The sequence below is a fragment of the Cladophialophora psammophila genome (genome assembly GCF_000585535.1).
Source record: "Cladophialophora psammophila CBS 110553 chromosome Unknown aczJe-supercont1.22, whole genome shotgun sequence".
NCBI classification, from domain to species: domain Eukaryota; kingdom Fungi; phylum Ascomycota; class Eurotiomycetes; order Chaetothyriales; family Herpotrichiellaceae; genus Cladophialophora; species Cladophialophora psammophila.
The window spans coordinates 348,894-374,483 of record NW_006912943.1 but is presented as its reverse complement, the minus strand read 5'-3'; the positions used below and the strand labels follow the sequence as shown (position 1 = coordinate 374,483).

General features: G+C 50.3%; 7 protein-coding genes across 7 annotated transcripts; 4 read left to right on the top strand and 3 right to left on the bottom strand.

Moving 5' to 3' along the window:
* Window positions 1-218: 218 nt before the first annotated feature.
* Window positions 219-2,003, top strand: A1O5_10991 (uncharacterized protein; the record flags this gene model as incomplete). Its single annotated transcript, XM_007751564.1, has 2 exons — window positions 219-843; window positions 904-2,003. The coding sequence occupies 2 exons, from the start codon at window positions 219-221 to the stop codon at window positions 2,001-2,003; spliced, it is 1,725 nt and encodes a 574-aa protein (XP_007749754.1).
* Window positions 2,004-4,063: 2,060 nt separating this feature from the next.
* Window positions 4,064-6,759, top strand: A1O5_10990 (uncharacterized protein; the record flags this gene model as incomplete). The annotated part of the gene is made up of 3 exons (XM_007751563.1): window positions 4,064-4,997; window positions 5,051-5,190; window positions 5,242-6,759. The coding sequence occupies 3 exons, from the start codon at window positions 4,064-4,066 to the stop codon at window positions 6,757-6,759; spliced, it is 2,592 nt and encodes an 863-aa protein (XP_007749753.1).
* A 584-nt stretch (window positions 6,760-7,343) lies between these two features.
* Window positions 7,344-9,434, top strand: A1O5_10989 (uncharacterized protein; the record flags this gene model as incomplete). The annotated part of the gene is made up of 1 exon (XM_007751562.1): window positions 7,344-9,434. One exon carries the CDS (start codon window positions 7,344-7,346, stop codon window positions 9,432-9,434), a length of 2,091 nt encoding a protein of 696 aa, XP_007749752.1.
* Window positions 9,435-10,105: 671 nt separating this feature from the next.
* On the bottom strand, window positions 10,106-13,281 carry A1O5_10988 (uncharacterized protein; the record flags this gene model as incomplete). The annotated part of the gene is made up of 2 exons (XM_007751561.1): window positions 10,106-12,760; window positions 12,811-13,281. 2 exons carry the CDS (start codon window positions 13,279-13,281, stop codon window positions 10,106-10,108), a joined length of 3,126 nt encoding a protein of 1,041 aa, XP_007749751.1.
* Window positions 13,282-15,219: 1,938 nt separating this feature from the next.
* Window positions 15,220-16,346, bottom strand: A1O5_10987 (uncharacterized protein; the record flags this gene model as incomplete). The annotated part of the gene is made up of 4 exons (XM_007751560.1): window positions 15,220-15,418; window positions 15,476-15,910; window positions 15,965-16,042; window positions 16,105-16,346. The coding sequence occupies 4 exons, from the start codon at window positions 16,344-16,346 to the stop codon at window positions 15,220-15,222; spliced, it is 954 nt and encodes a 317-aa protein (XP_007749750.1).
* A 3,345-nt stretch (window positions 16,347-19,691) lies between these two features.
* A1O5_10986 (uncharacterized protein) lies at window positions 19,692-21,783 on the top strand (the record flags this gene model as incomplete). Its single annotated transcript, XM_007751559.1, has 7 exons — window positions 19,692-19,808; window positions 19,856-20,065; window positions 20,119-20,221; window positions 20,280-20,461; window positions 20,513-21,174; window positions 21,236-21,608; window positions 21,664-21,783. The coding sequence occupies 7 exons, from the start codon at window positions 19,692-19,694 to the stop codon at window positions 21,781-21,783; spliced, it is 1,767 nt and encodes a 588-aa protein (XP_007749749.1).
* Window positions 21,784-23,133: 1,350 nt separating this feature from the next.
* Window positions 23,134-23,397, bottom strand: A1O5_10985 (uncharacterized protein; the record flags this gene model as incomplete). The annotated part of the gene is made up of 1 exon (XM_007751558.1): window positions 23,134-23,397. The coding sequence occupies one exon, from the start codon at window positions 23,395-23,397 to the stop codon at window positions 23,134-23,136; it is 264 nt and encodes an 87-aa protein (XP_007749748.1).
* Window positions 23,398-25,590: the final 2,193 nt, after the last annotated feature.

Here is a 25,590-nt window from a genome sequence, read left to right as displayed (position 1 = left end):
CTTATTCGGTGCTAGGTTAATGGAGGTTAAATGGTCGACGTCCTTCACGGGCCAGTGCGGCTTAAAAGAGACTAGCGGTAAAGGCCCAAATCGGGCCCCTGGGAGACCCAGCCTGGCCCTGCCATCCATCAAGTCGACTTGGTGCGCACGCTCCTTGGATCGTTCCGCTCTGCATCGATCAGGAGAATCATAAGGAACGAGGTCATCAAGTTGGACAGATGGCATCCATTTATTCCAAGGCTGAGCGGATTGTTATATGGCTTGGCCCCTTCACTGATGAGACAGACCTATTCATGGACGCTGCTGCGCAGTTTAGCAAAACACGCATGAAACAGGAACAGGCCGACTGGACACCTCTCGACACGCATTGGATCAGTGTCTGGAAAATCATCCTGAAGGAACGCTCCTATAACGAGGAAGCTGTGTGCGGTGGTCTGAAATCTTTATTGGATCGGCCTTGGTTCAAGAGAATCTGGGTTTTGCAAGAAGTTGCCAACGCACGAATTGCCGACGTCGTTTGCGGATCCAAGTCCATCCCAGCAAAAACTTTTGTTCTTGCCCCCCACTTAACCGGAGTCACACCAAATCCTCACTGTCAGGCCGTCTTAGATATTATGCCTGGTGCCTCACGAAATAGCTCCTGGTGGACGCAGAAGCGAGACCTTCGGACATTATTAGCAAAATTTGGTGCAAGCGAAGCCTCCGACCCGCGAGATATTATCTACGCCCTATTAGGTATGTCCACAGACGCTTGCGCTTCAGGTTTCCTATACGCGAACTACGATATTTCCGTTCAGGAAGCGATACACAACACGATGTTATTCCTAGTTGGCCTCCACGAATGTGACCGAAATGGCCTCCAACTTCCCAGCTGGAGTCTAACAAACTTCCTTTCATAGTTAGATAACCTTAGTACGGCTATATATTGGTCGAGGCCTTCGTGGGATGTGTCGAGTATGAAAGTGCTTGTCCACATGGGACTGGATCTCGATACAATGTTGCACCACGCAATCGTGCACGGGGACATTCAGAAAGTGAAGGCTCTGATCAAGTCGGGGGCAAAGGTCAACGAAAGAAGCAAGGGAAACGAGACAACATTAAATAAAGCAACGCTAAATCTGCTGGGCGCCACTGAGAACCAAGTGTACTGGGATGAGATCAGAAGGTGTGCCAAGGGAGAGACAGCGCTCTACCGAGGAGTCCGGAGAGGAGCTTTGGACATAGTGTCGCTACTGATCGAAAATGGAGCAAACATCAATGATGAAAGCAACGGAGAGACGGCGTTATTCAGTGCAGTCCAGACATGGAACGAAGGGATTCTGTCACTTCTCATCAAAGGTGGAGCTGACACGAGCGAAAAATTCAACGGAGCGACACTATCATCATCAGCACAGGGGAATGTGAAGACTGTGCGCCAACTGATCGACAGCAGCCTAGATCCTTTTAGGAAAGCTGTATCTGGGTTGACAATACTGCATTTAGCGTCCATCGCTGGGAGCACGGCGACTCTGGATCTACTTCTCGATATCAAAATATGTCTTCACGAAAGCGATGATGAAGGAAGAACAGCGCTCCATATGGCAGCTCTCGCAGGACAATATGAGTCTGTGAAGAGACTGCTTAACTCTGGAGCGGACACTTCTATTCGAGATCGAACCGGGAGAACGGTACTACACTATGCAGCTATAGGTGAGAGTACGGCGACTCTAAATCTACTTCTCGATATCAAAATGTGTCTTCACGAAAGCGATGATGAAGGAAGAACAGCGCTCCATATGGCAGCTCTCGCAGGACAATATGAGTCTGTGAAGAGACTACTTAACTCTGGAGCGGACACTTCTATTCGAGATCGAATCGGGAGGACGGCACTACACTATGCGGCTATGGGTGGGAACGTGGTGGTTGTGAATTTTCTCATCGATAGTGGAATGAGTGTCCACGAAAGGGATGATAAAGGAAACACAGCGCTCCTCATGGCAGTGCAGGGCGTGGCGAGGCTTTAGATCCTGTGGTGTTGCAGGATTCAAAGTGCCAACCTTAATTGGACAGGTAACGGGGTTGCCATGTTCGGCGGTTGCAATCAACAGAAGGAAAAGGGAGAAAAAAACAATTCCGTCACCCAGCAGGAAAGGATTATCCACCAAAAAGACCTGGTTCTCATAACTGAAAACCTGAGCCTTGGGCTCGGGAAATTCGGCGGCCACCTCGTCCACCTCGCCCTGCATATGAGACTCGCGATATAATATAGCATTTGGTCGACGGTTAATCTCTTTTAATGGCCAGTTCAAGCCCTCCTGTTTCTGCTACTGGAGAAACACTCTAGGATGCATTCACTCCAATTGCAAAGAGACTAGATTTGGGTCCGTCGAATCTCACATTAGGCCATTTGTCGACGACCGTATGAATTTACACCATTCCCCTATGCCAGGTACGTAGACGTTGGATATGAGGTGTCTGGATGAAGCGGCGCCCTAAATTGGGACTGAGTACTCGGTAGGACTGCGTCGATAAGACAAGTGGCGTGGAGCTCTCCGAAGCAATTAATTCTTTGCATCGTTAGGTGCTAGGATTCGAGAGCGCCGTGCATAAGAAATTTTAGGCAGCAGCGCAGGAGCAGGGACTTGCCAGGTTCGCTGAGGATCATCTGAAGCCAATGCCCTGGCGTGAGAGGCAGGTTTAACCAATCTCCAAGTGGCCTGATTAGGGCCCCCTTTGTAGCTCCGGGAGCTGCTCATGGGGCGCTCAGGGGCGCTCAGTGAGGCTCAGCTAAAGGCTCAATTAAAGCTCAGGTAAAAGCAGCCTTCGCTCACCCTCTAGGATCAAACCGTATATGGCAATTGGGTTTTTCGTTCTCGAGTAATAGAGGTACTAACAAGTAAGATGAGGGAAAGTGTGGCTGGCAATATTTCACGCCAGCCTTGGCCACCACCCAGTACAAGGACTGGTTACTTGTTAATTACCTAATATTTCTTGGCAATGCTCTGATTGCAGTGATTGGTGGGTAGCTGTTCCCAGAGCCTTGGGCAGTCTAGATGTGACTGGAGCCTTCCAAACGTCATTTTTGTGGAGAGCAATGCACGGTTTGCCAGTCTTTCGACCCAAGCCGTGACCTGCAAGGAAGAGATTCCTCGTTTGATCGTGATCGACGTTCGCAGTGACCGGTGATGACGAAAACGTCGAGAATTCAGGACCCTGGAGATGTCGTTGGAATAAGCGACATACGAGCACTTGGACAACACCCTCCTGGACAAGCGGCTTGACCACCCTCGCCACCCATGGCAACCGCATCAGTCTTGTTATCAGAAGCTACTCAATATAACCAACCCCGCGAGCATCCTGAGGACGGACAGAGGCGGGAGAGATGTAGAGAACAAGAAGAACAGGCTCGTCGTCATGATGTTAGCTAACTGAGGTTGCTGAGGTCAGTGGTCACAGAGGTGGCTTGTGATGTCATGACGCCTCGTTGGGTTTTTTTTGGTCCTTGCGATTGATATCCGCGCCATCATCTTTTGACTTTACGACGCCTTGGACATCTCCACATTGTTTCGGCCAAAGATGATGCTCAACCACTGACGGCCTCTCTGTTTCTGGCGTCTTCTGCTGAGTGCAAGCCACAGCTCTGCCGATCCCTGGTCGATTGCGGCAAGATTGCGGCCAGATCGCTCCCAATCTTGGAACAAGCAGGCCGTGTTGCGCGTGGTCCTTGCTCCTTGCTCCTTGCTCCTTCTGTTCAGTCTTCAGTGACGCCCTGTGCCACCAGCTTGGCTGTGAGGTAATAGGTAATACAACCCCTCCCACCTGGCACTGGAACTCATAACTACATCACCTCCTCACCTCTTGCCTGGCTTTTTCCTTCAGCTCAAACCACGTCTCATCCATACTTTACCATCATTTCAATCCACTGCCTCACACAAATTCACCTCTCCCAACAGCCTATCCAAGACTGCGATCGCGAACCTTCATCACTAAACCTGCGGTTGAAGGGTTTGACCCGTCTCGTTTCTCTGTTTTCCTACATTTGTGATACCCTTTTTGAATCGTTTTGCCTTGACTGAATTCCACAATGGCTTCTGTTAATCGTCCCACGAACAATACCGTCAAGGAGAAGGACATCAACCAAAAACTCCAGCTCTACGGCATCTACCAAGCCTTCGCCAATGGCAAGGTCCCCTCCAACAAGCAGATTGATGTCGCGCTCAACAGTGCCCTTGCATCCAAGGCGCTCTCTTCACCCTCTCCAAAGCTCTCCGAGGAGGGTCGCAAACTGGTTGGCGACCTGAAAGAGGTCATCCGTCAAGCCAAATACCTGTTGCTGTCCAAGAATGAGGGAAATCTGCTTCAGGAGTTCATCTGGGATGCCCAGCACCTGGACGGCAGCAATGCCAACCTCCCCAAAGCCCCTATGGACAAAACCACCGCTCAACAGCACGGTGATCAAGCGTTAGAAGGTCTCAAGACCCTCGGCAGACTCATCCTCTCGAATGGCCAATTCCGCAAACTCCTGAATGATGCCACGATCCTTATGCGGGACATGGCTGGCGATGCCGCTCAGAATGTCGCCAGCCGTGTCAATCCTTCCGAAGACCAGCTGAATCAAATCGACCACCCGGCTGAAGATAACACCTGGCACGACGTTCCAGACTTGTCCCGAGAGAGTCTGAAGAACCAAGCACGCGATGCTTACAACCAGAACAAGCCTTTCAGCAGAGAGGAAGCCAAGGACGCCGCACAGCAGGGCGTGGACACTGCTCAGCAGCATCCGAGTCAGGATAATCAAGAGGCCGGACGCGCAGGACTGCAAAATGCAACAGAAATTCTGAGGGACCGTGCACGGCAGAATATTCCAGATGAACGCCAGGAAGATGTAAAGAAGGCCAAGGAAGCCACATTTCAGCACACCAAGAACTATATGGATAAGAAGATACCCCAAGAGCGCCGTGACCAGACTATCTGGCGCCTTAAGAAGATGGTAGTGGAGATCCAAGGCCACTCCGACTGTAAGGGCTACTGCGTCATCTGACCAAGCACGATTGACTGACATCCACATCAGATCGCCAAGCTATTGACACACTCCTCTCTCTCGCAGAGACATATGGTGGCCATGCCAACAACTTGACTTCGCAGTCGGCGGGAACTGTTAAAGGTGCTCATGAAGACGATCGCTTGAAGAGAGCAGAGGCTAACCTGAAGGTCCGTGCAGACTCTTACCGCGACAACAACGACATGCTAATCAAACTAAAGACACTTATTGAACGCTTCGCCAACTACACAAGTACCGATGACTTCTTCGACGCCTTGAACAACATCTACCGAGACGCAGATCGTGATCCAGAACTCAAAGATTGGTTTGGAGCTGTTGACAAGTACATCCGCAAGTGCCTGCAGGAGCAAGGATACATCCTCCAAGATGCAGCCAATGAGGAATACAACCGCCTTCACGACGAAGGCCGATTCCTCCTTCGCGACCGCTATCGGGATCACACCGACCGCGTCCTCGACGAAATCAAGTTCCTCGGCGATCAGTTTGACCAGGACCCACAGAACAAGGCATTTGGGGATGCCGTGACGAAAATGTTTCTCGACCTAGGTAACGATGAGAACGGCAAGCCCACGTTCAAGCCTCATTTGATCAAGGATCTCACCGAGGTTATCATCCCCGAGATCTTCGAAAACACTCGCTACATTCCAATTCCCAGAATCGAGGTTTCAGACCCCATGATTGACGCTGTGGTGGAAAACCTTGTCATCGAGAGCGACAATCTCTTCCCCAACGTATTGGAGTTTGGTAGTGACAACTATTTCCGCATGGGTCGCAAGGGAATCTCCAACAAGAGGGAGAACAAGGTCACCATCGCCGGCTCCGGCGTTCAGATGGACTTGCAAGACGTGGCATATTACATCAAGAAGAAGCAAGGGTTCCCATCCATCACCGACAAGGGAGTCATGGACATTTTCCTCGGAGGCGAAGGCTTCAGTTTCAAGATCTCGGCGCGAAATGCCACCGCCACTGACCGCAGTCACTTCGTGGCCGTGGACAAGGTGGACGTGACAATTAAGCATTTGAACGTCAAGATCAAACAGTCCAACCACAAATTGTTGTTCAAGATTGCTAAGCCGTTGGTGCTGAAGACAATGAAGCCCGCTATTCAAAAGGTGCTCGAAAAACAGATCAAGGACGCCTTCTTGAAAGCGGACGCCTTCGCTTTCAGCGTTCACCAAGATGTGGAACGCGCCAAACAAGCCACTAAGGACGATCCTGAGAATGCTCCAAACATCTGGCAAGCTTACTGGAACTCCTACCAGAAGATTTTGACCGAGAAGAAAGAGAAGGCCAAAGATGTCGCCTCCAAGACCAACGTCAATATGGCCATGACAAAGCAAGACGCCATGTTCAAGCACATCAACTTGCCCGGCGGTGTGTCGACCAAGGCGACAGAGTACAAGGAGCTTGCGGCCAAGGGGGATCGTTGGGAATCGCCAATCTTCAGCATCGGCGACGCGAAGGAGTCCACTGACATTCCCAAGCCGCAATCGGTCACCCGCAAACCCCATGAGACGGCTGCTGGTATTGTCCGTGGTGGCAATCATCCGCACTCGGAAGACAACATGTCATCTGTTACTGGCACGACGGTAACCAGCAACCCTGCCGGTGCCACAACTGGTTTTAGCAACCAAGTCGATCGAGCCTTCGACACTAACAAAGACATCACCAACGGTAGCGCCAACAAGACCTACTACGACGGCGTTACTTCCCACTAGGGATGCTGAAAGAGGACCTTCATGTTTTGCGTGAATTCAGCTGCTTGCATTGATACCCTATTAATAGTTAGGCTGACGGTGGTGGTATCTTTACAGACTGGTAATGGAGAAAACAATTGTGGTCGATTGGCTTACGAATTTCCTTTCGTTGAGATTGCGGCATTGCGTCCAAAGGCTTCGTGTGCCTGTAATAATAACTCAGATAGGTAGACACAGCAGGAAACAGGGTTTATTTAATGTGTCCGAATCGCTCAATCTACTTAATACTCCGTACCTATCGCTACGTAGTTGGAATACGAGGTGCATGGCGAAGAGAGGGTCTCGCGCGTCATAGTTGCCTGCAGGCACTTGAGACGCGTGACGCGTGAGGTTGCTTATCGCCTCAGGATCGACTAGTGAGTATTACGAGGTAGCTTCTGCCCTTTCCCGTCAAGTGCGGGATGTCAGGCGCCACTCACGGCCTAAGGCAATTGACGTCTTGCGACCTGCTCGGTCTGACCTTTTCAAGCAAGTCGTTGTTCCTCAGTGAATATCGTTGTTCCTCCAGGTCGTAACCTGCATGTCTGAATCTTTACTTTTCGGCCATGCCCGCTCGGAACCCCAGATTACCCGAGTATCCAAGACCGGTGTCCCCCATTTGTGCCGATGAGATCCCAATCTGTGATGATACAATCGTCTATTGCGACCAGAGCCGTGACCTTGAAGAAGATGAAGAGCAGAGAGCCGCCAAAAGGCGACGGATTGAGAGCCACGCCACAGCCTATCTCCGCGGCCAGCCTCTGTTCATTCTCACAGCCCAACTGAGAGGACCCTTCGACGACGGATGGACGAATCCTTGGGCCAAAGAGAAGGTGAATAAAACGAAGAAGACTGGAACAAATCAACCGAGCCCCACGCCACCTAGGGAGCCTGCGCGAGGGAAGAAGGAGAACTCTCCGGGTTTGAGGGGGAACCATGTGGCACAAGTGGCTCCGGACACAAGCATACATGTCACAAAGCAACCAAGGGAAAGGTCCTCGGGGCGCAACCAGAGCCCGGTAATTAGCAGTCTACAGGGGGAAGAGAGTATCAGTCCACATCTTGGGAAGGATGCTGAGCCTCCTAAGAACAACAAGGTGGAAAATTGGTTGAGGACAAATGCAGCATACAAGGAACCAGAGCATGCACAGCCGAATTTGCCACCTTCATCACCCAGTGATGGCAAGACGAAGAAGTGCGAATATCCGAGACCGAACATCGAACTTCCGGTTCAGGTAGATGCTGGTGTCAACATCGCCAGTAATCAAGTCGTCATTTCTTGCAGGCCGACAGCATTGAGGCAATCCCAAGGATTTAAGAGCAGCTTTTCATCGCCCGTCAAACCGCAAACCCCGAAGGTCGGTTCGGGAGCAAGAGACTACTATACCTCCCCACTAAGCCGCAAGGATCAAGATATCCACAATCACTACGACGCGACGAAGCAACCCTGCACGAATGAACACAGGGCAGAATATGCCATCTTAAAATCCAAACGCGAAGCAGCCCATCGTATCCCGTCCGTTGTCCATATAGTTCCTCCTGCCCTCAGCCTGCATCACCATTGCGATAAAACAACTGCTTCAGGCGAACCTCAACCCCAATCTGGTCGGTTGCAGCTGTTTACAATCGAGAGAGGGACAGAATCAGCGTCGAAGAGAAGTGTTGCCCCAGGATTAAACGGTAGTTCTACCTCGCTTCACAGCGCACAAGACGCAGCTCCTCCGAACCACGGTGATATTGCGCCTCATTCCGTGATGGAGGAAAAAGCGGAATCAAGCACGATGGCTGATTTACCATCCGCTCAAGGGCCATCACCTCCGGTCTTAGCATCTCTGCCTTCGGATCTCTCCAGTCATGGTCAAATGTTCCACAAGGCCCTGGATCGCTGTTATTCCGAAGTTGTCGAGGCCATGGGCGTGGAAAGAGCAGCTGCTGTTGATGTTTCCGCCACTGGGGATATGACTTGTCACGCCGTGGATGGGCCTGACCAGGAGCACATTCTCCTAATCAACCCGCGAGATCCAGTACCACATAGCCAGCATCAATCCCAGAAGAAGGCCGACAGTTTCGGCACGTTGCATTCCATGACTGACCATGCTTTCGCTTTAACCAAGTCTATGAGGAAGGCTGGGCTGGGTAATCAAAAAGCATCCTCTCCAGTGGCTATCACAAAGGCTGGAGCAACCAAAAACAAAAGGCGACTGGTATCATCGACCGAGGGAATACTATCTGGGTCATCTCGAGGGTCCATCAAATCGGTTCTGAAGGTCACGAAGCCGACTGTCGTGATTCAAGACAAGATGGTGGATTCCAAGACAGCTATGCCGCTCGGATTGGAGCAGCAATCTAGTGCAGACGGCGGACAGCGCTCAGCCCCGAACGACTCGGGATCTCCAAACGTCCTACGAACGTCCGCGCCGAGAAGCATCCTTAAATCATCCCTGCAGAATTCGATGAAAGCGCCTCTCCAGTCGAGCAACCCTGGCTTGTCATCATCGAGCAGGCAGGATGCACAGCGGCAGCAATTACTCAAATTGGTCGAGAGCGACGCCGACTTTGATCTGGATGCTGCCATAGACGATCTAGGGTCTTTCCTGGGAACATGGGACCAGGAAAAGGAAGCGTTCGCCACTGCTGCCACCACCACCTCTGGCTAGTTATGTAGGCCTGGGGAGATTTGGCTTTGAAGAAACGATAAGACGGTGTCAGTTTTGCAGTCCCTGCTGTGTATGTGTATGCCGTGACTTTATCGTTCGTCGATTTGGAAAACTTCGGCGCTAATGAAGATGATGGATGATGATGGGCATGGGCGGTTTGTTTTTTTGGTTTGAATTTTTTGGTTTGGTTTGCCTTTGCGAAGGGGGATCTACCTGCTTGGGCAGGCATACGGAAATGTAAAATTAAAATCAGAACTAAATATGAATCATTCAAAGTCTTTGCTCGCTTTGCGGTCGATACAGACACGGACTTGAAGGGCAATAAATACTCTGTATTCTTGGCAGTGTTGGATGCAATTTTAACACAGCTGGGAGTGAAGGTGTCGAAAGGGTTTCTGACGACTTGGGGCTGGTGGCACTATTGCCAACTGGCATACGGCAATACCGTCGTATAGAGAGGATCGATAAAACCCCGCGGAAGAAACAGAGAAAGAAAGACAGAAAGTCCGTGGACTGGGACGAGGAAATAAATCCCCTTGGGCGCTGGGCTGTTGCTCATCCAACGACCGTCAGATTTACAGCGGAAAGAGGAGAGAGAAGGGGAGGAAAAGAAGCAAGACCTTTGTATATCGCCTGCTTTCCTTGGATGTTACAACTCATACACAGGTACCTCATGGTACGTAAAGCCTCACAAACCCCTGCACTGTCTGCCGACAGGTAACGCAGCTCCCAAAATTGTTCCACGCTAAACTGACCCGACAATCCTCACAGACGCAGAGACATCGACACGGCCAAGCAATAATTGTTCGCGGCGCATTCTGACAAACGACACAAGGCGGTCCGTACTGTCTGTCTTGATCTGGGTTGCCCGTGTCTGGCGTTCCACTTTGAGGCGATGGCACTGGGGGTGCATGCTTCCGTCGACGGTTGAGAATCAGGGATTCGAGGACCTCTGCTTCCTCCATTGAGGTGAGGGGTCGGGGACCTGTGGTTTGCGGCTCTTTGTACAGGGAGATTGTTGGGACCCGATGGTGATTGGATGTTGCGGGAGCTGGACTGCGTCCGGCAAGGAGGATTCGAGCTCGTTCGGACTCGATCTCGCGACGGTAGCGTGAACGAGTCATCACACCAGGAGAGTTAGCCGGCACAGTGGCGAGGTGCGAGGCAAGTATCCGTGCTTCTTCGCGGGATTCTCTGTCTGGCGGATTTAAAAGTCTTGCCAGGGTCGCTGCATCGAGCGGCGAGTCTGTGAAGGCCGGTGTTGATTCTCTGGTCTCAACGCCGGAGAATGACCACGACTGACCCGTGGATGATTGAGTCGGTGTTCGACTTCCATCAGGCTCGGATTCCCAGGCATCTTCTTCATCGCCATCGCTGTTGTGAGTGCTGGCTTCAGTGGACATCGAAATGACACTCGTGGTATCGTCGAAATCATCAGCATTCGATGGCTGATAATCTCCGCTGTCATCTTTCGTGCCAAACCAGCCGCCTGACTTCCACCACTCATACAACTTTGCGTCGAGAAGTTCATCAATCCTCTCTCCGGGGAATTCGGTCATCAATCGCCTCTTCATTTCTGGCTCGATATCGACTTCATCGCTGCTCGCTATCGTGAGCTTCCCGTCTTCTGACAGAATCCAAAAGTCCAGCATTCCTTCGCTATTCGGACCACTTGGTTTTGCGTTCATCCTCTTCAGAGACCGACCGACGATTCGTCTAAGCCAGCGAGGTCGCGCCGTGATGCCAACCGTGTCCAGCAGAACGCCAATCCCAAATCCAATATATCCAGCAACCAAAAATATGATGCCACGAACATAGATCATGAGCAGATAAAAACGGGTGGTCCGTTGTACAGCGCCGACTCCGCCAGCGCGAGGGGTAGGATAGAGGAATGAATCTTTGGCATCGTTTTCCTTTTTGTCGAGTTTTCGTTCCTTGGAATAGCCAGACTCCCAGACACCGCCCTTGTCGGCAGCCCCAGGTCTCGAAGGGGGAAGGCCGTATTCTTCCAGGATTTGAAATTGTTGACTGTTTGAGAAGGCACTTTGAAAAGGTCCCATTTCACGCATTGCTGCGTCGAATTCATCCAGTCTGTCTTCTTCCAACCATGTGAATTGGCGTACTTCGACTGCTCTGCCCTCATTTAAGAAAACTGCTTCAGATGCCGCTGTCAGTGCAGCAAATCCACTGCGGAGGAGTGTTGTGTAGAAGTCTTCATGCCAACGAATTTCAATCCCTCGAGTTTGGACCGCAGCCTGCAAATTTTCGTGAGCTATGATGAATCGTTCTTTAAGGGTGGTTGGCCGTGGAATTTGCGGGTTGGTGCCGAGAGAAACCGCCGTCAAAGTGAGTGCAACCAAGTATATGAGCAGGCAGATCGCAATCCCCGCTAGGATGACCATATGAGGAAGGAATCCTATAATCGCCACCGTAGGAAAGTGTAAAAGACTGCTAACAGGGCGATGGTCACCGTTGTCCCCGCTCCGAACCATGACACTGGTCGTGCTGAATCCCCAAACAAATGCCGCCATGAAAGTCATGGCCCATATTCCCGTATTCACAAGTCTCCATTGACGTTGCTTTCCCAAAACAGCAATGACGTGAGATGAAAGCGAGTTGCAGCACGACAACAATGCGACCAAGAGGATTTCTACCGGGACGTTGACACGATCAAGTAGGTGCGGACCTGTCAGAGTGGCTGTAGCGTCGGCGAGAGCCAATATTGTACCGGATGCGGGTATTGTAGGCTGGGAATCCGGGCGAGGAGACGTGATATTGGCTTTACTGCTGCTGGGGGATTTGCTTGACCCATAGTAGCCGAGACCCAGGGTGTGGGAGATCATCGTCTCAGCCTCGGCGAATGCAAGAGAATGCTCGAACACGGACATTCCAACCTCTGCCGTCGTCGGTATCTGTTGTAGCGAGCATGACAGATTTTCAACGACATGGGACAGGCTCAGCCGCAAGAAGGAAGGCCAAAGAAGTGAGAAAGAACCAAAAGGTGCTCGAACCTCTGGGCTTGGTCTGCTCATCCCAATGGCGGCACAAGCTTGGGCGTCTGTCGACCGAAACAGAAGTGTAGATGTGAGAGTGTGCAGCCAGCCACCGTCGGTGGACCAGTCTAAGAGGCTGTATTTGTTGTTGTCTCCGTGCCGATAGAGTGAGAAATCCGGTGATGTTTGGCACCGAATAGCTTGCAGGAGATGATGGATCTGAGTTATGAACAGCAAAATGGGGACAATCCGCAAAGCCAGCCTCCTCGTCCAAGTCAGCTGTATTCGTTGCCTCGACGCCCCGTAAACACTGATACGGTTTAGAATCAGGGCCTATGCATGTCAGTAGATGTTCTTCTCCTTTCCAAAGCAGCCACTCTTACCACCACAAAACACGTAAAGGCCCATCTTGAAGTGAGATAGTGCAGCATGCCCCAATAAGACTTAAAGCCGGTTGCTTGGAATGCCTCTGAAAAGAAGCTCGCCCAACTGTCTCCACCTGCATCTCCCAGGGCCTGGGCCACAGCGGGTTGGGCTGCTGCATCTGCCATGGCTTGGGTTCCAGCAATGCCAGCGCCGGTGGCCGTCCCAGCTCTTGTCAGACTATTGGTACCAAGTCCTTCGAGAACGAATCGGCTCCATATGTGGAGGAGGGCGCGATCGATTCGCGAGGTAAGTCGGAGAGGGAAGCGGAAGATCGGGTGTATGCTGAATGGAAGGGAGAAGGCAGATGTCACATTCGCTGCTGCTGTTTTGAGGCTCGTCAGATTCAATAATGCAGGTGAGGCAGAGGTCATCGGCCCATGGGCGAGACCAGAAGCTGCCTGTGCTGCTGTCAATTCAACTGAGACCATGGTGTCAATGTGTCTCCCCGCTCATGCGGGAGGCAGTGACCCTTCAAATCATTGGAAAATGGATTACCGAGTACTTCAGCCTTTTCCAGTCGCGGCAACAGCGCCCAGTCAAAGGAGTAATCCCAGTTTCCAGGAATGAGAACGAAGCAGCATGCGGGAAAAAGAAGGTTGTTGCATCAGGAAGGGGATTCAGGTAGTCGGCTCATCCCACTGCCGAAAACCGGTTGACGGCTAGTTAGGCCAAGGCCAAGGTGTCAGCCACAGCCTTGCGAACTGCTCCGGAATCACGTGGGGACGCATCTTTCAGCCTTGCCCCTTTTAGATTTACCCTCTTGCACCCACCCTACCGGTGTACTGGGTACGAGGTACTTAACAAGTACAGTACTGTAGGTACCCAGTACCCAGTACTCGGTTATGTCACGTGGCTCTGGCACATGAGAGCACTATGGCATTTCAGTGCTAGCCTGGAAGTGCCTTGGCAGCCCTCTGCCTCTCTTTCCTTTTAGCTAGCTCAAGCTAGCTACAGTAGTCGAGTCATTGTGACTTTCTTGACTTAACTCTTCAGACAAACACTAGACAGAGAACAACAAAGGCATTACGCCACCAACCGGCTATTACGGCCTTCTCCCTCCCCTGGCACGCTACAGGTTGTCTCGCGCGAAAATACTGGTGCCTGAATGTCTCCTTGTGACTAGACTGCACGTTGCTTTGCTCGCCCTCTGGTCACCATGTGCTTCCTGAGCACTCCTCGCGTCGTTTTCCTCTTCATTCATTACCACAAACTTCTGGTCCAATAAATGCTTGGCTATCAAAGGTCCAAATCCACGGGACCGACACACCATAACTGCACATCAACCTAATGAGATAGGTACTCTGAGGCGCCACTTTGACAATTGGTAACAAAGAGAAGAGCTTAGGTCTTGTAAATCAAGGTACTTCCCAACGCGATGACTTCTCAGCAGCTAACAAAACAGATCATAGATTGGCCCCAAACAAAAAATAACCATGTTATAGCTTATCGCTTCATGTCTTATCCTTGCACGTCCTTTATCTATGCACCTTTCGGGGCCCTGGAAGCGTTGATGTTCTCCAAACTCAAAGCCTGTTTGTTTTCCTGTGGCAGCGACGCCGCCTTGCCCGTTCACACACGGCTGCCAGCCCGGACTGCATGTAGTTGCGGCTTGGCCGTATACAGGTACCCAATCACCTGCCGGCTGCGTGGTGGGCATCGTAGAAGACCCATAGCACAGTCGAGTTCGGCTTCGAATCGAGGAGTCAAAGGTTTTTCGACTTGAAGATGACACGAAGATTGTATTCTTGACTTTCTGCTGAAGAAGGCAAGAGCAAGAAGGAACGAGAACATGTCTAATCCACTTTTATATATACTCGGTATGCTTCAGTTTCATCATGGTTAGGCTCGTGTTTCGACTCCTTTTGCGGAGGTAGAAGAGGGAATCCTTCCGCAAAGTTTTCCCGATTTGGCAGCTTCAAGCGTATTAATTAAGTGGGCAGCTCGATCTGGTAGTATGGAGGCGCGGCACTTGGGCACCCTAAGTCAGTAAGACCGACTGCTGCTGATAGTCAGCAACTCGAGTACTCCTCATGCCTTTGCGAACAGCTTTTCGGACCTGTCTCAAAGCGTCGATCCCGCCTTTTTGGCTGGTAGAATACAGGAGCTGCTGAAAGCTTTTAAGGTTTCTTTTATCGATCTATAGCTAGGAGATGAAACTGATAATCTATGTAAATGCCCGTCTAAAATCGCTACAACTTATCAAGCCCACAACTCCTGGTTCCACGTACAGTAGACAATACGGATTTACAAAGCCAACAACTGTGCTAATCTTCGATCTTCATTCATTGCGCAGAACATGCATCACTCTTTACATACATCGCCTTTATGTATTCCACGTTCTCAAGCGCCCTCCCGAGCCCAGCAGGTTAAATCATTGAGTCACCAACAGTGTTTTCATGGTCCTGGCCCCAGGCGAGCTCGATAGTTGATCGGTTCTCCCTCCTGAATCCTGCCTCTTCCCCTCCTCCCTTGGTCAGGACCATATACTGAATGGTATTGAAATCATCACCGAAAGCGAACCCGGGGTGGACGACCACAAAACAGAAGACGGCAATAGTAATCATGCTAGTGATAGTACCGTCAATAATTCGGTTCCAGTAGCAGCAGAGCAGCCACACTTACCCGGACTCGAGGATGATGAATGGGACCTCCTTTCTCATGAGAGCACTGTCCCATCCCGAACCAAGTTCAACAACTCTGTAAATGCATCGGATGAAGATTGCCATAAAGACCAAGGCTACTGCCAGAAGAAACGCTCGGAAGCCTGTGCTCATCCTTGTCTTTGAAAATCTAGGGTTCTTTCGGTTTGGGTATTTCTTGACACGTATCGCAAAGTCGGCACAGGCTGCTGCAAAGAAGCCAAGGGACACGATCTGGAAAATCAACCCGGCTAGCATGAGTTTGTTGCCAATGGACAGCGTACCCGGCTTTGTTGCTGAAGCCGCCACGCCTCCGCCCCCTCCTTGAAGCGAGAGGGAAATGAGGTCGCAGAAAATGAAGAATCGCGTGTACATTTTAGCGGATATGCGAGACAAGTTCTCTCCGTAAACGATGATGCTTCGACCCGGTTAGCGACTCTTCAATTCTGCGACGTGCTTGAACCCAGCTCACATTCGTGAAAGACAGAGGTATAATGCGGCAGAGTAAAAGGCTGGTCCGCTAGTAAGACAGATAATTTGCACGAGGAATCTGCGGTTCGTATTCAGCTTGGCAACTAGAAACCTAGGGGCAGGTGAACTGATGTGCTCAACCGGTAAGGATTGTAATGCATGAATATTCTGCCAATGTATCCAATCACTTCAGACTGCGACCCGAGACACATCATAGCCATGAAGGTCCAGGTTTTGTACTTTGATCCCTGGATAATATTGCACAATAGCGCTATTCCGAACAGGATGAGGAAAACAATGGTGACAGGGAGGTTTGGCGCATAACCGAGACTGGAGCCATCAGAAGGACAACCAGGGCTAACATGGGTGCATTCGTCGTCCATGTTGTGAATGTTCTGGACGGTCCAGGGAGAAGGTAGAGTGCTTATGACCAGAAGTCTTTTTCAGGGGAAAGGACCTGGCTATCTGGGGCTTGCTGATGATTCTGAGTTCCAAATGATGATAAGGGTAGCCGACGGCTTTTTAACTCTGGAGGAAGGAATAGTCTTTTAAGTAATGGAACTTCAAAATGCGCAGAACTTCATCCTGCCATTTCCGTGGGTCCATTTGGGTTCGTTTGGTGCGTTGGGAATGTGGACTTTCGACTTCATCCTGTCATGATAGGCGAGTCACGGCTACTCCCTAGTTTGATGAATGTGGCCCTACTGCTGTAGACGGTGGATTGAAAGACTCCCCTGCGGCTACGCTTCGAGACGATGTCGCGCTTTGGTGAGCGCGTATTCATCCGTTTCATAGGAATCTCCGAGAAGGGTGAAGGATGAAGGATAAAGGACAGGCGTGCAATGGTGATAGACAATTGCCGCCATCCTAGTGAGTAGTGCATGACGGGAATAGGAAGATAGTTTAGGAAAGCTGAACGGAGCGTGGACGCGCTATGGCCTGATGTAGAAATCTTTGCGGAAACCTGTGTCCCATGCTGGGTGAAATCATACAAAAATGGACGACAGAGCTCCTGGCAGGTCAGCCAGACTGTTGATCATCAAACCTGCAACAATTAAATTCTCGGGAGATACGGACGTATCAATGGCTGGTTGGAGCCAACAACGGTGATCAGTAGTCCAGGGTAGCATCTTGACTTTTACAGGCGACCCGCTCAGCCTTGTCGCTAAGCGTCCTTAATACCACCTTACATAATGGAGTCAGCACTCGACGAAGGACGACGCTCTTGTTACATCATCATCCTGGCCCCTGGCTCCGTGATCAATTCTTCCTGGCAATGTAGATTCAGCTCTAAGTTTGATTGCGACTGCATAATGAAGTTTTCATACGTAGTGCTTAGAGGCTGCCGCAGTGTCCTACCGAGTATGCGAAGAGAGGCTTCCGACCAACCAACGACTCAAGCTTCTAGAAATGCGAAGTTGACAGATTCACTCCTCATCTCGGTCAACATTCGGCTGATATACTGCCTACTGTATAGCCGTGGGAGGAGCCATTTCAATAATCTCAGTGGCCTGCGGTACAGAAGAACAGTGTGGAACCGCCATACAGCTAGATCGCCGAATGAAATAGGTTCAACCTGCGATACATTTGCTGCCTCGACAGCCTTATTCGACGATGGGTCGCCACGCAGGACGAAGTAGGGAATGCAAAAATTGCCTTGAACGGAAAATCAAGGTAACAATCCATCTTATATCTCCCGAGGGAAGCGGCCGACCAGAACCTAATTTATTTTGAATAGTGCGATGAAAATGCTCCAATATGTCGAGAATGCTCCAACGCCAACCTTGATTGTTCTGGTCCAAAACTTGGTCCTGTGTTCGTCGATATGAGCATAAGGTCAAGAGAAGTCAAGAAACCAAGCGGACAAAAGCAGTCCATGCACAAAGCGTTGCCAAAATTCCCTTACGCTGAGCGTCAACAACCGCCGAGTTTTATTCACTGCAAAGTGATTCCACATCGGCCAGGTCCATTGAACGGAATAGATCTCCAGAGCCCATTACTCGCCAGGTGAACATGGCTGGCGCTATCCCCGGAAATAGCAGGTTAACACTTGAGGCATCTGAGCCATGCCGTGATTCGACTGGCCGTGACCCGGACCACATCATGTTTCAGTTCAGTCTGCCTGCGACATATACACTGCTCCTCTTTTCGAACAACTCTACCTATCAAATCTCATTGCATCATATAGGTGTCCGGAAGGGCAAAGAGCGGGTTTACATATGTGGATACCTGACTTACCCCGGATGCTGGCTTCATGGGAGAATCCGATAATCACCTACTCCAGCCGTGCGACGTCCATGGCGCTCTACGGACGCCTGATAAAGAGTGCAACCATTGCACTTCAGGCACGTAAATGTTATGCGAAATGCCTTCACCTTCAAAAGGACAGCTTTCGAACTAACGCAAGAGAGGCGCAAAAGTCTCCAAATTCGTCGTCCCTGGCATCGATCGCGGCAACTTGCCTTCTGGCCGTCTTTGAATCCACAGCGTCCACTACCCCAGACGGATGGGTGCACCATTTCTCTGCTGCAATAAGGATGTTGCTCTTGAAGGGCCCCATTGCCTGCCAGAGAGGATTAGCCAATCAGCTTTTCCGGTCTTTAAGACTCGCCTCGGTATGTCAGAAATCCTGCCATGATCTCGCAACTCGCTAACGCTCATTAGGTAGTCGTGGGTATGACAACTCGTAAACCTTCACCCTTTGATCAACCCGAGTGGCATAATTTGCCTTTCGCGGCCTGCGAGAAGTCACATCTAGACGACCTTGTCGACATTCTTGTACAACTCCCTTCTTGTTCTTTCAAGGTGCATAAATGGCAGCAGGATAAATCGCTGAGAGAATCCGGCGATCTGAGGAGGCAGATCCTGGAGCAGACGGATTCGCTATTGCTACGGCTAGATTTGTTCTCAGAATTATACGATATCGAATGCCTGACCACAACTTTTCAGGCCACTTTTGTGGCATTTTTTCATTCAGCATGTCTAATTTGCTTGAATTATCACAGGTTGGTGGCGTCGGTGAGCAAGATGGAGAGGTTACGGATGGAAGAGCATGCAGAGATGATTTTGAAGTGTGCATCTTACCACAAGGAGGCCGGAATACACTCTGGGGGTTCATTCAACTTGTCATTTCCCTTGAAGATTGCGAGCCTCATGCCTCCCTCTGAGGACATCAGAGAACGAGCACGAGAAATAATCTCGAGTTGGGGAGATCAGAGAGGTCTCATGGATTTGTTTCAAGCAGCTTACCCTTTATGTGCGTAGTCGTCCCAGTTAGATGAATCATATACTCCCCTGCTCTAGGATCCTCCAAACTGACTCATGTATCATCTAGTTTCTCCACTTCAAACTAGGGAAATTTGGATTAGGCGATCTCTGGGTCTCTTTGGTCAAATGCCACCGGGCAAAAATAAATCGATACTGGTAGCAGCCACCACCGTAGGCTGAACAAGTACCAAAAAGGAAATCTTTGCGGAGGATTTGGCCATCTCACGGTGTCATTTCAGACAAGTTAACCCCTGACTAGCTCAATGATTTTAGTGATGGCAAGGTGTATAAGAATACCGCTGAGCCTTTAAAACATGTCAAACAATATGCAATCAGACACCAACTTCATTTCAAGCTCCCATATCGTCCATTTCCTTCCTTATCGTCCAGCAGCGTGAAGTTTCTGAACTCAATTCTTGCGGCCTCAAACTTGACGGCCAACCTGTCTCAGAAAGTAACGAATGGTAGGGTATGCCGCATTTGGTTATGGTGGTAACTGCTCATCACGTCGTCATGCAGGTGGTAGCAATCTCGGTACACTGGACGCTCCTTACCTTCCTCGATTCCTAGAGAACAATGTATGTATACGAATTCAGGAGCATAATTCAGTCTAACACTGTTGTAGCCACTGCCGCACAAATATCCATGGGGCAAGGCGTCCGTCAATGAAACGAATCCATATGTTGAAGTGCCAAACACTGGATTTATTCGAAGTTATCACTTTGTGCTATCGAGGGGCTGGGTTGCCCCTGATGGAGTCCAAAATTGGGGAGTCCTCATCAATGGTCAGTTTCCTGGGCCTCTCATCGAGGCTAATTGGGGAGATACAATACAAGTGAGCCGTGTCAGAAGAACAGAATTCATTCACGAGATAGCTCACACTCACAGGTGACTGTTGAAAACAAGATCACTGGCCCAGAGGAAGGCACGTCTCTGCACTGGCATGGTCTTTTGCAGAAAGAAACGCCATGGTTTGATGGTGTGCCATCCGGTATGTCGCTCACTTTTCATCCAGACTCATGCTTCAGTAATAGTGACCTCTTGTATAGTTTCGCAATGCCCCGTTGCTCCCAACTCGACCTTTACATACTCATTCAAGGCAGACTCGTACGGGTCAAGCTGGTATCATTCTCATTACAGTGCACAATACGCGGATGGTCTATTCGGTCCGATGGTCATCTATGGACCCTCTCACGTCGGTTATGATGTAGATGTTGGTCCAATCGTGCTGGTGGGAATATTCAAAGCTCCCCTCCCATCGCAGTATTACTGACCATCCCAGTCCGATCATTTCCACAGCGAATACTTCAAAATCGTGGAAGCGATTACCGGAAAAACAGATATCCCCAACTCAGACAACAACTTGATCAATGGTAAGATGAACTACGATTGTTCTCTGGCCAAAGGGTACAACTGCACGCCCAATGCCGGACTTTCTAAATTCAAGTTCCAATCTGGCAAGAAACACCGCTTGCGGCTGATCAACGCTGGCGCCGAAGGTCTCCAGAAATTCACTATCGACAGTCATACTATGACAGTAATCGCCAATGACTTCGTTCCGGTGAAACCATACAAAGCAGATGTCATTACTCTAGGAGTGGGCCAGAGAACAGACATTATCGTTGAAGGCGCCGGTAAGCCCACAGACGCTGTTTGGATGAGGAGCGATATCAGTACGCTATGCAGCCACACCAACCAGTCTCATGCACTTGCAGCAATTTACTACGAAGAGGCAGACACATCAGCAACGCCGACTTCTGTTGCTACAAAATGGAACGACACCAACTGCGCAAACGACCCGCTGGAACTAACGGAGCCGTTCTTCCAGGATGCGCCGCCAAAAACGCCCGCCTTCACACAGACTATCGACGTGGATTTCGGACCGAACGCTACCCAGGCGCAAGTCTGGAAGATGAATAACGAGTCATTCCGGGCAAATTATGAGTGAGCACAAAGCTAACAATTTAAGCTCCATCTGCTTTCACTAGCTGACATTAGTTTACAGCCACCCTCTCCTCCTTCTCACGAAGCTAGGCAATACATCGTACCCGTATGACCCGCAATGGAACGTGTACAACTTCCACAGCAACACATCCTTACGTCTAATCATCCGCAGCCTCGTCCCTCTGGCCCACCCCATGCATCTTCATGGGCATAACTTCTGGGTTGTGGCACAAGGCACAGGCGAGTGGAACGGCACTGTCACAAGGCCGCATAATCCACAGCGCAGAGATACCCAGATGCTCGAACGCGGTATCCCCACCGAGACGGGAATGTCGTACATCGTTCTCGACTTCCAGGCTGATAACCCCGGCGTGTGGCCGCTTCATTGCCATGTCGCGTGGCATGTTAGTGACGGACTTTATGTTAATATCATGGTATGTCTTTCCTTGCCCCAGAAATACCTTGCAAAGCTGACGTTGTGGTCGTAAGGAGCGGCCAGACCTGGTCATGCGAAACCGACAGATTCCGTCTATTATGGCACAAACTTGCCGCGACTGGGCAGCGTACAGTGGCCATAATGTTGTGGAGCAGATCGATTCTGGTCTATAGCCTTCAAGATTTCCCTTTTTCCAGGTGTAAATACACAGTCATTACACCAAAGGTTCTGGCGGTCGAGTTAGACCGTGGAATGTTTACTTCAATAGTCAATCTGCTAGGGTACCTGGTATAGTACGCAAACATTATTCTCGAATGGGTCAAGGCGGGATCTATAGAACACGCCCCATCATCCTATCGCCGACGGAAGCGCCTTATTGGCGCTAGCGACGACTGTTCAATTTGTCATGGTCGAATCATTCTATTCTAGTGCTTTATGGGCTCTCGTATTCACTCGAGTGATCGAGATCGACTTACTCTTCGTCTCCAGCACCTCCACGGCATATATCTTCTCAGTTATCTCTTCTGCATTGATAGTGGCTGGGCACCCACTCCCAATTGAACAATACTTCCGAACCATCTCCCTGTTAATCGTCTTAATTGTGCTAGGAGGAATGATGGGTGCATTTGCGAGATAGAGGACAGTCCGGTCAGTGTCCATAGGTCTCTGCAGACTAGCACGGCGAACCTGTGCGCTGCCGATGGTCTTCGTGATGAGCCAATCAACGCATGACTACTTCAGAGTGGCTGTCAACATGCAAAATCGCACCTGGCTCTCGTATTCCGACAGGCGGTGTCGTCTTGTATCCGGCTCTTGTGAAGTCGACGGGTCCAAAGTGACTGGAGAATCCTTATGCAACGGGCCTCGCCGTTCGCATGGTCAGTTAACTGCTGGAAGGGTCGCGGCAAAACATGGTGTTATGTACAAGACGGCAATTACCGGTCAGGCACACGAAATATCTCCCATGTTGTCTTCGGCCAGACTGACACGCTCACACAGGGTCAGTTATCTGTGGTGGAAGAACTAAGTTTCAGTGGAGACCGCGATTTTGCTGTGGCTGTTGCCCTAGGTTTGGTGTGATAGCAAACATCCCGCCTCTACTGGTGTGGCGACACGTCTCAAAGTCAAAGGTGTTCGTTCGGCGAAGATCGAAAATGCCAAATCGATCATTTTGAAGGGCGTCCAATGCCTGCTCGACCGCCAGGAGGTACGCTGAGGCAACACTCATTGGCTCTCAATCGACCGTCTCGAGGTTCGCAATCTTCTAACGAAAGGCTTCACAGGATTTGCCTTTAGAAGGCATCAAGAGCTCATTGTCGTCTTTGGTCTTTCCCACTCCCTCCGACCTGACACCCAATTCGTTGTCAGCGAGCTCCAAAAGTGCAAAAATGCCATGTCAACCATCGGCGGTCATGGCGTCGAAGCAGTTTCGACAATTGAACCACAGCCTTCTCTCAGCATGGGGATTGTCCACGGGTTCGATTTCGCACATTGGAATGCCCTTATTCTGCGTTGACCGTCAGTCAATCTGCTCTGTCCCCCTGTCTCCCATCTTCCTTGCGCTCTTGTGCCTCCTGAAGCGTACTGCATGTCGAACTGTCTTCGAAGTTGGCCGAAGGCACATAGAATGAGAAATTTCCTTCTTCCATCAACTCCAGGGTTTTCTTCACAATATTGCTAGTCTCCTGGATGACCAGAATACTGACCACTTCCAACACAGCCGAGGCCTCATAGCACAGCTCCACGTCGTGTCTGACGCTCAACAGCTCGAGAACCGCTCTTTTCATCTTCTCGGCATGCGCGTACGGTTTTGGCACAATTAAGTACGGTGGCAACGGCAGCGCGTTTACCACGATTGCCGATACTAGACACAGTGTAGATATTAAGCTATGGGACGTCAAATTGAAACCACTAATGAAACATCGAAAATATTTCAGCCAGTTACTTTCCTCGGCCCCTTGTTGGGCGCAAAGACGCCGGACGAGTAGGAGATGATGGACATAAAGCTAATTATTCGTTCCATACTGGGAACGAGTCCATCGTACGCCTCCTTAGGGAACTTACCGCCAAGGGCGAGTTCGAATTTAATAAAGTTGGAGTCCTCACGGTGCCGGTCAAGCATAGTAACGCATTTACCAAAGAGTTTATATCGCGCTTTATCGGGTCTGGTCACCAGGGCTTTGGTGCTAGTAGGGTCGATCGACGTGCCTCGATGAAGGTGTCGCTCGACGGTCGTGTGGACAAATCGATCGCAGCGGCAATTGACCATCTGAATCCCAGTCCATAAGTTCTGATATTTTGAAAATGGTCTAGATTTCGATATAATTGCCTCGCAATAGCCAGTCTCTTTCTCGTCGCCTTCCCAGCATGCTTCCCCCGTCTTCCAATAATTTCTGTGAGAACAGTTCTCAGAGATGATGCAAGTTTATTGAAGGATAGTTTTGAGACAGAGGGCATTCTCTTCCCTTTGTTGATATTCACTTCCCGCGTAAGTCAGTATCTCTTCTGGTATCTAGATACATCAGTCTCTGAGACTGGAAAGAATTCTCAACCATGGCAATAGCAAGGAGAGAAAGGAGAAGACGAAGAACTTCTGGTAGGGATCTGATGCTGTCGTTGATGGCCGCCTTCCGTCATTTGTCCGATACCCCCGGAGCGCTAAATCCCTTGCTCCTGTTAGAGTTCCAAGTGACATCAACAGTACAATAGTGACCACAGTCATGGCCAGTATTGCCATGAATTTGTCTGTCAGGCGGTGCGTTTCGCGAACTCGCCCCAAAGCAAGAACTCCCAGTCGATGTATCAGAAGTAGCTGGAGACAAAACATTAGAGCACCTTTGGTGATTTCGTACAGATTATGGCGGGAAGCCGAGAGAGAAATGCTCTCGTGCCCTGAAGGTTCGTGTTGGGGAGATTCGACTGGATTTTCAAACCCGCTGACAGTGGGCTTAGTTTCGGTCGAGGACGTTCCATTCTCCGTGACGTTATCCGTAGAATTTTGAGATACCATGTCGTAGTCTGCGGATAAGACGTCCTGCGCGATTAAGCATTCGTCTGCCTTTTTATCGGCAGAGTCTTCTTGAGCCAGTGGAAGATTATGAATCAGGCGATTCATCTTCAGATGGCAGCAGACGGATAAAAGGATGATCAAGGACGGATAGATTGCGACGATCCAAAGAGTAGGGTTCTGAGAGTCATCCAACCAGTCTAATTTAGCCATTGCTTGTCAAAACAGCCACTTATTTGGTGCAATGTTCTACAATGGACTGGTCTGACTTGTAGGTTTGAGGGACGCAGGAGTTCTGAAGGATTGGAAGAAACTACTGTATTGGAACAATGAATGTCTGGCGGGAAAAGGGGCCAAGGCCAGCGACCGCGAAGCAGCCTAGAAACACTGCCCCAGTGAGTCTGCCCGCATTCTTGAACTCCGTTGCAGTAGCCGCCCATGTCAACCTGCTATGAGACTAGGGCAAGCGCCGAGGCGTATTTCTCAGCCGTAGTACCAGGCTGTGCCTACTCTATTGGTTCCGGACCATGATGCTGGCGCTTCCAGCCTGGTGCTCGCTATGATTAAGTAATACATAGTAAGCCGAATCGAAAGATAAGTGGCACACTCAAAGTCCTTGCTTTAGAACGGGGGAAGCCTTCGTTGAAATTGAACACTCCCATTTACCTTGGAAATAGAGACTCTCTGTTATTCATCGTACACTGTCAATTATTGTTCACACAGCGATCGCTTGGTCGTTATGGAGCACTCTTGGAGTCCGTATTGCGAAGCAGACTGTGCCACATATCTTTAAAACCGGCTCGACAGGCACTTAAACAATAGGTTCAGGAATATCTCGTGCAGTCTTTCACTTTTGCGAGTTGTATCATTCTCACCCCGCCGCAATCAGACCCTCAAGCCACCGGCGATCAATACGAGATGATGCCCGACCTTGAATGCTTGCAGATGAGTGCGGCTCGGCTGCCTCAAACCA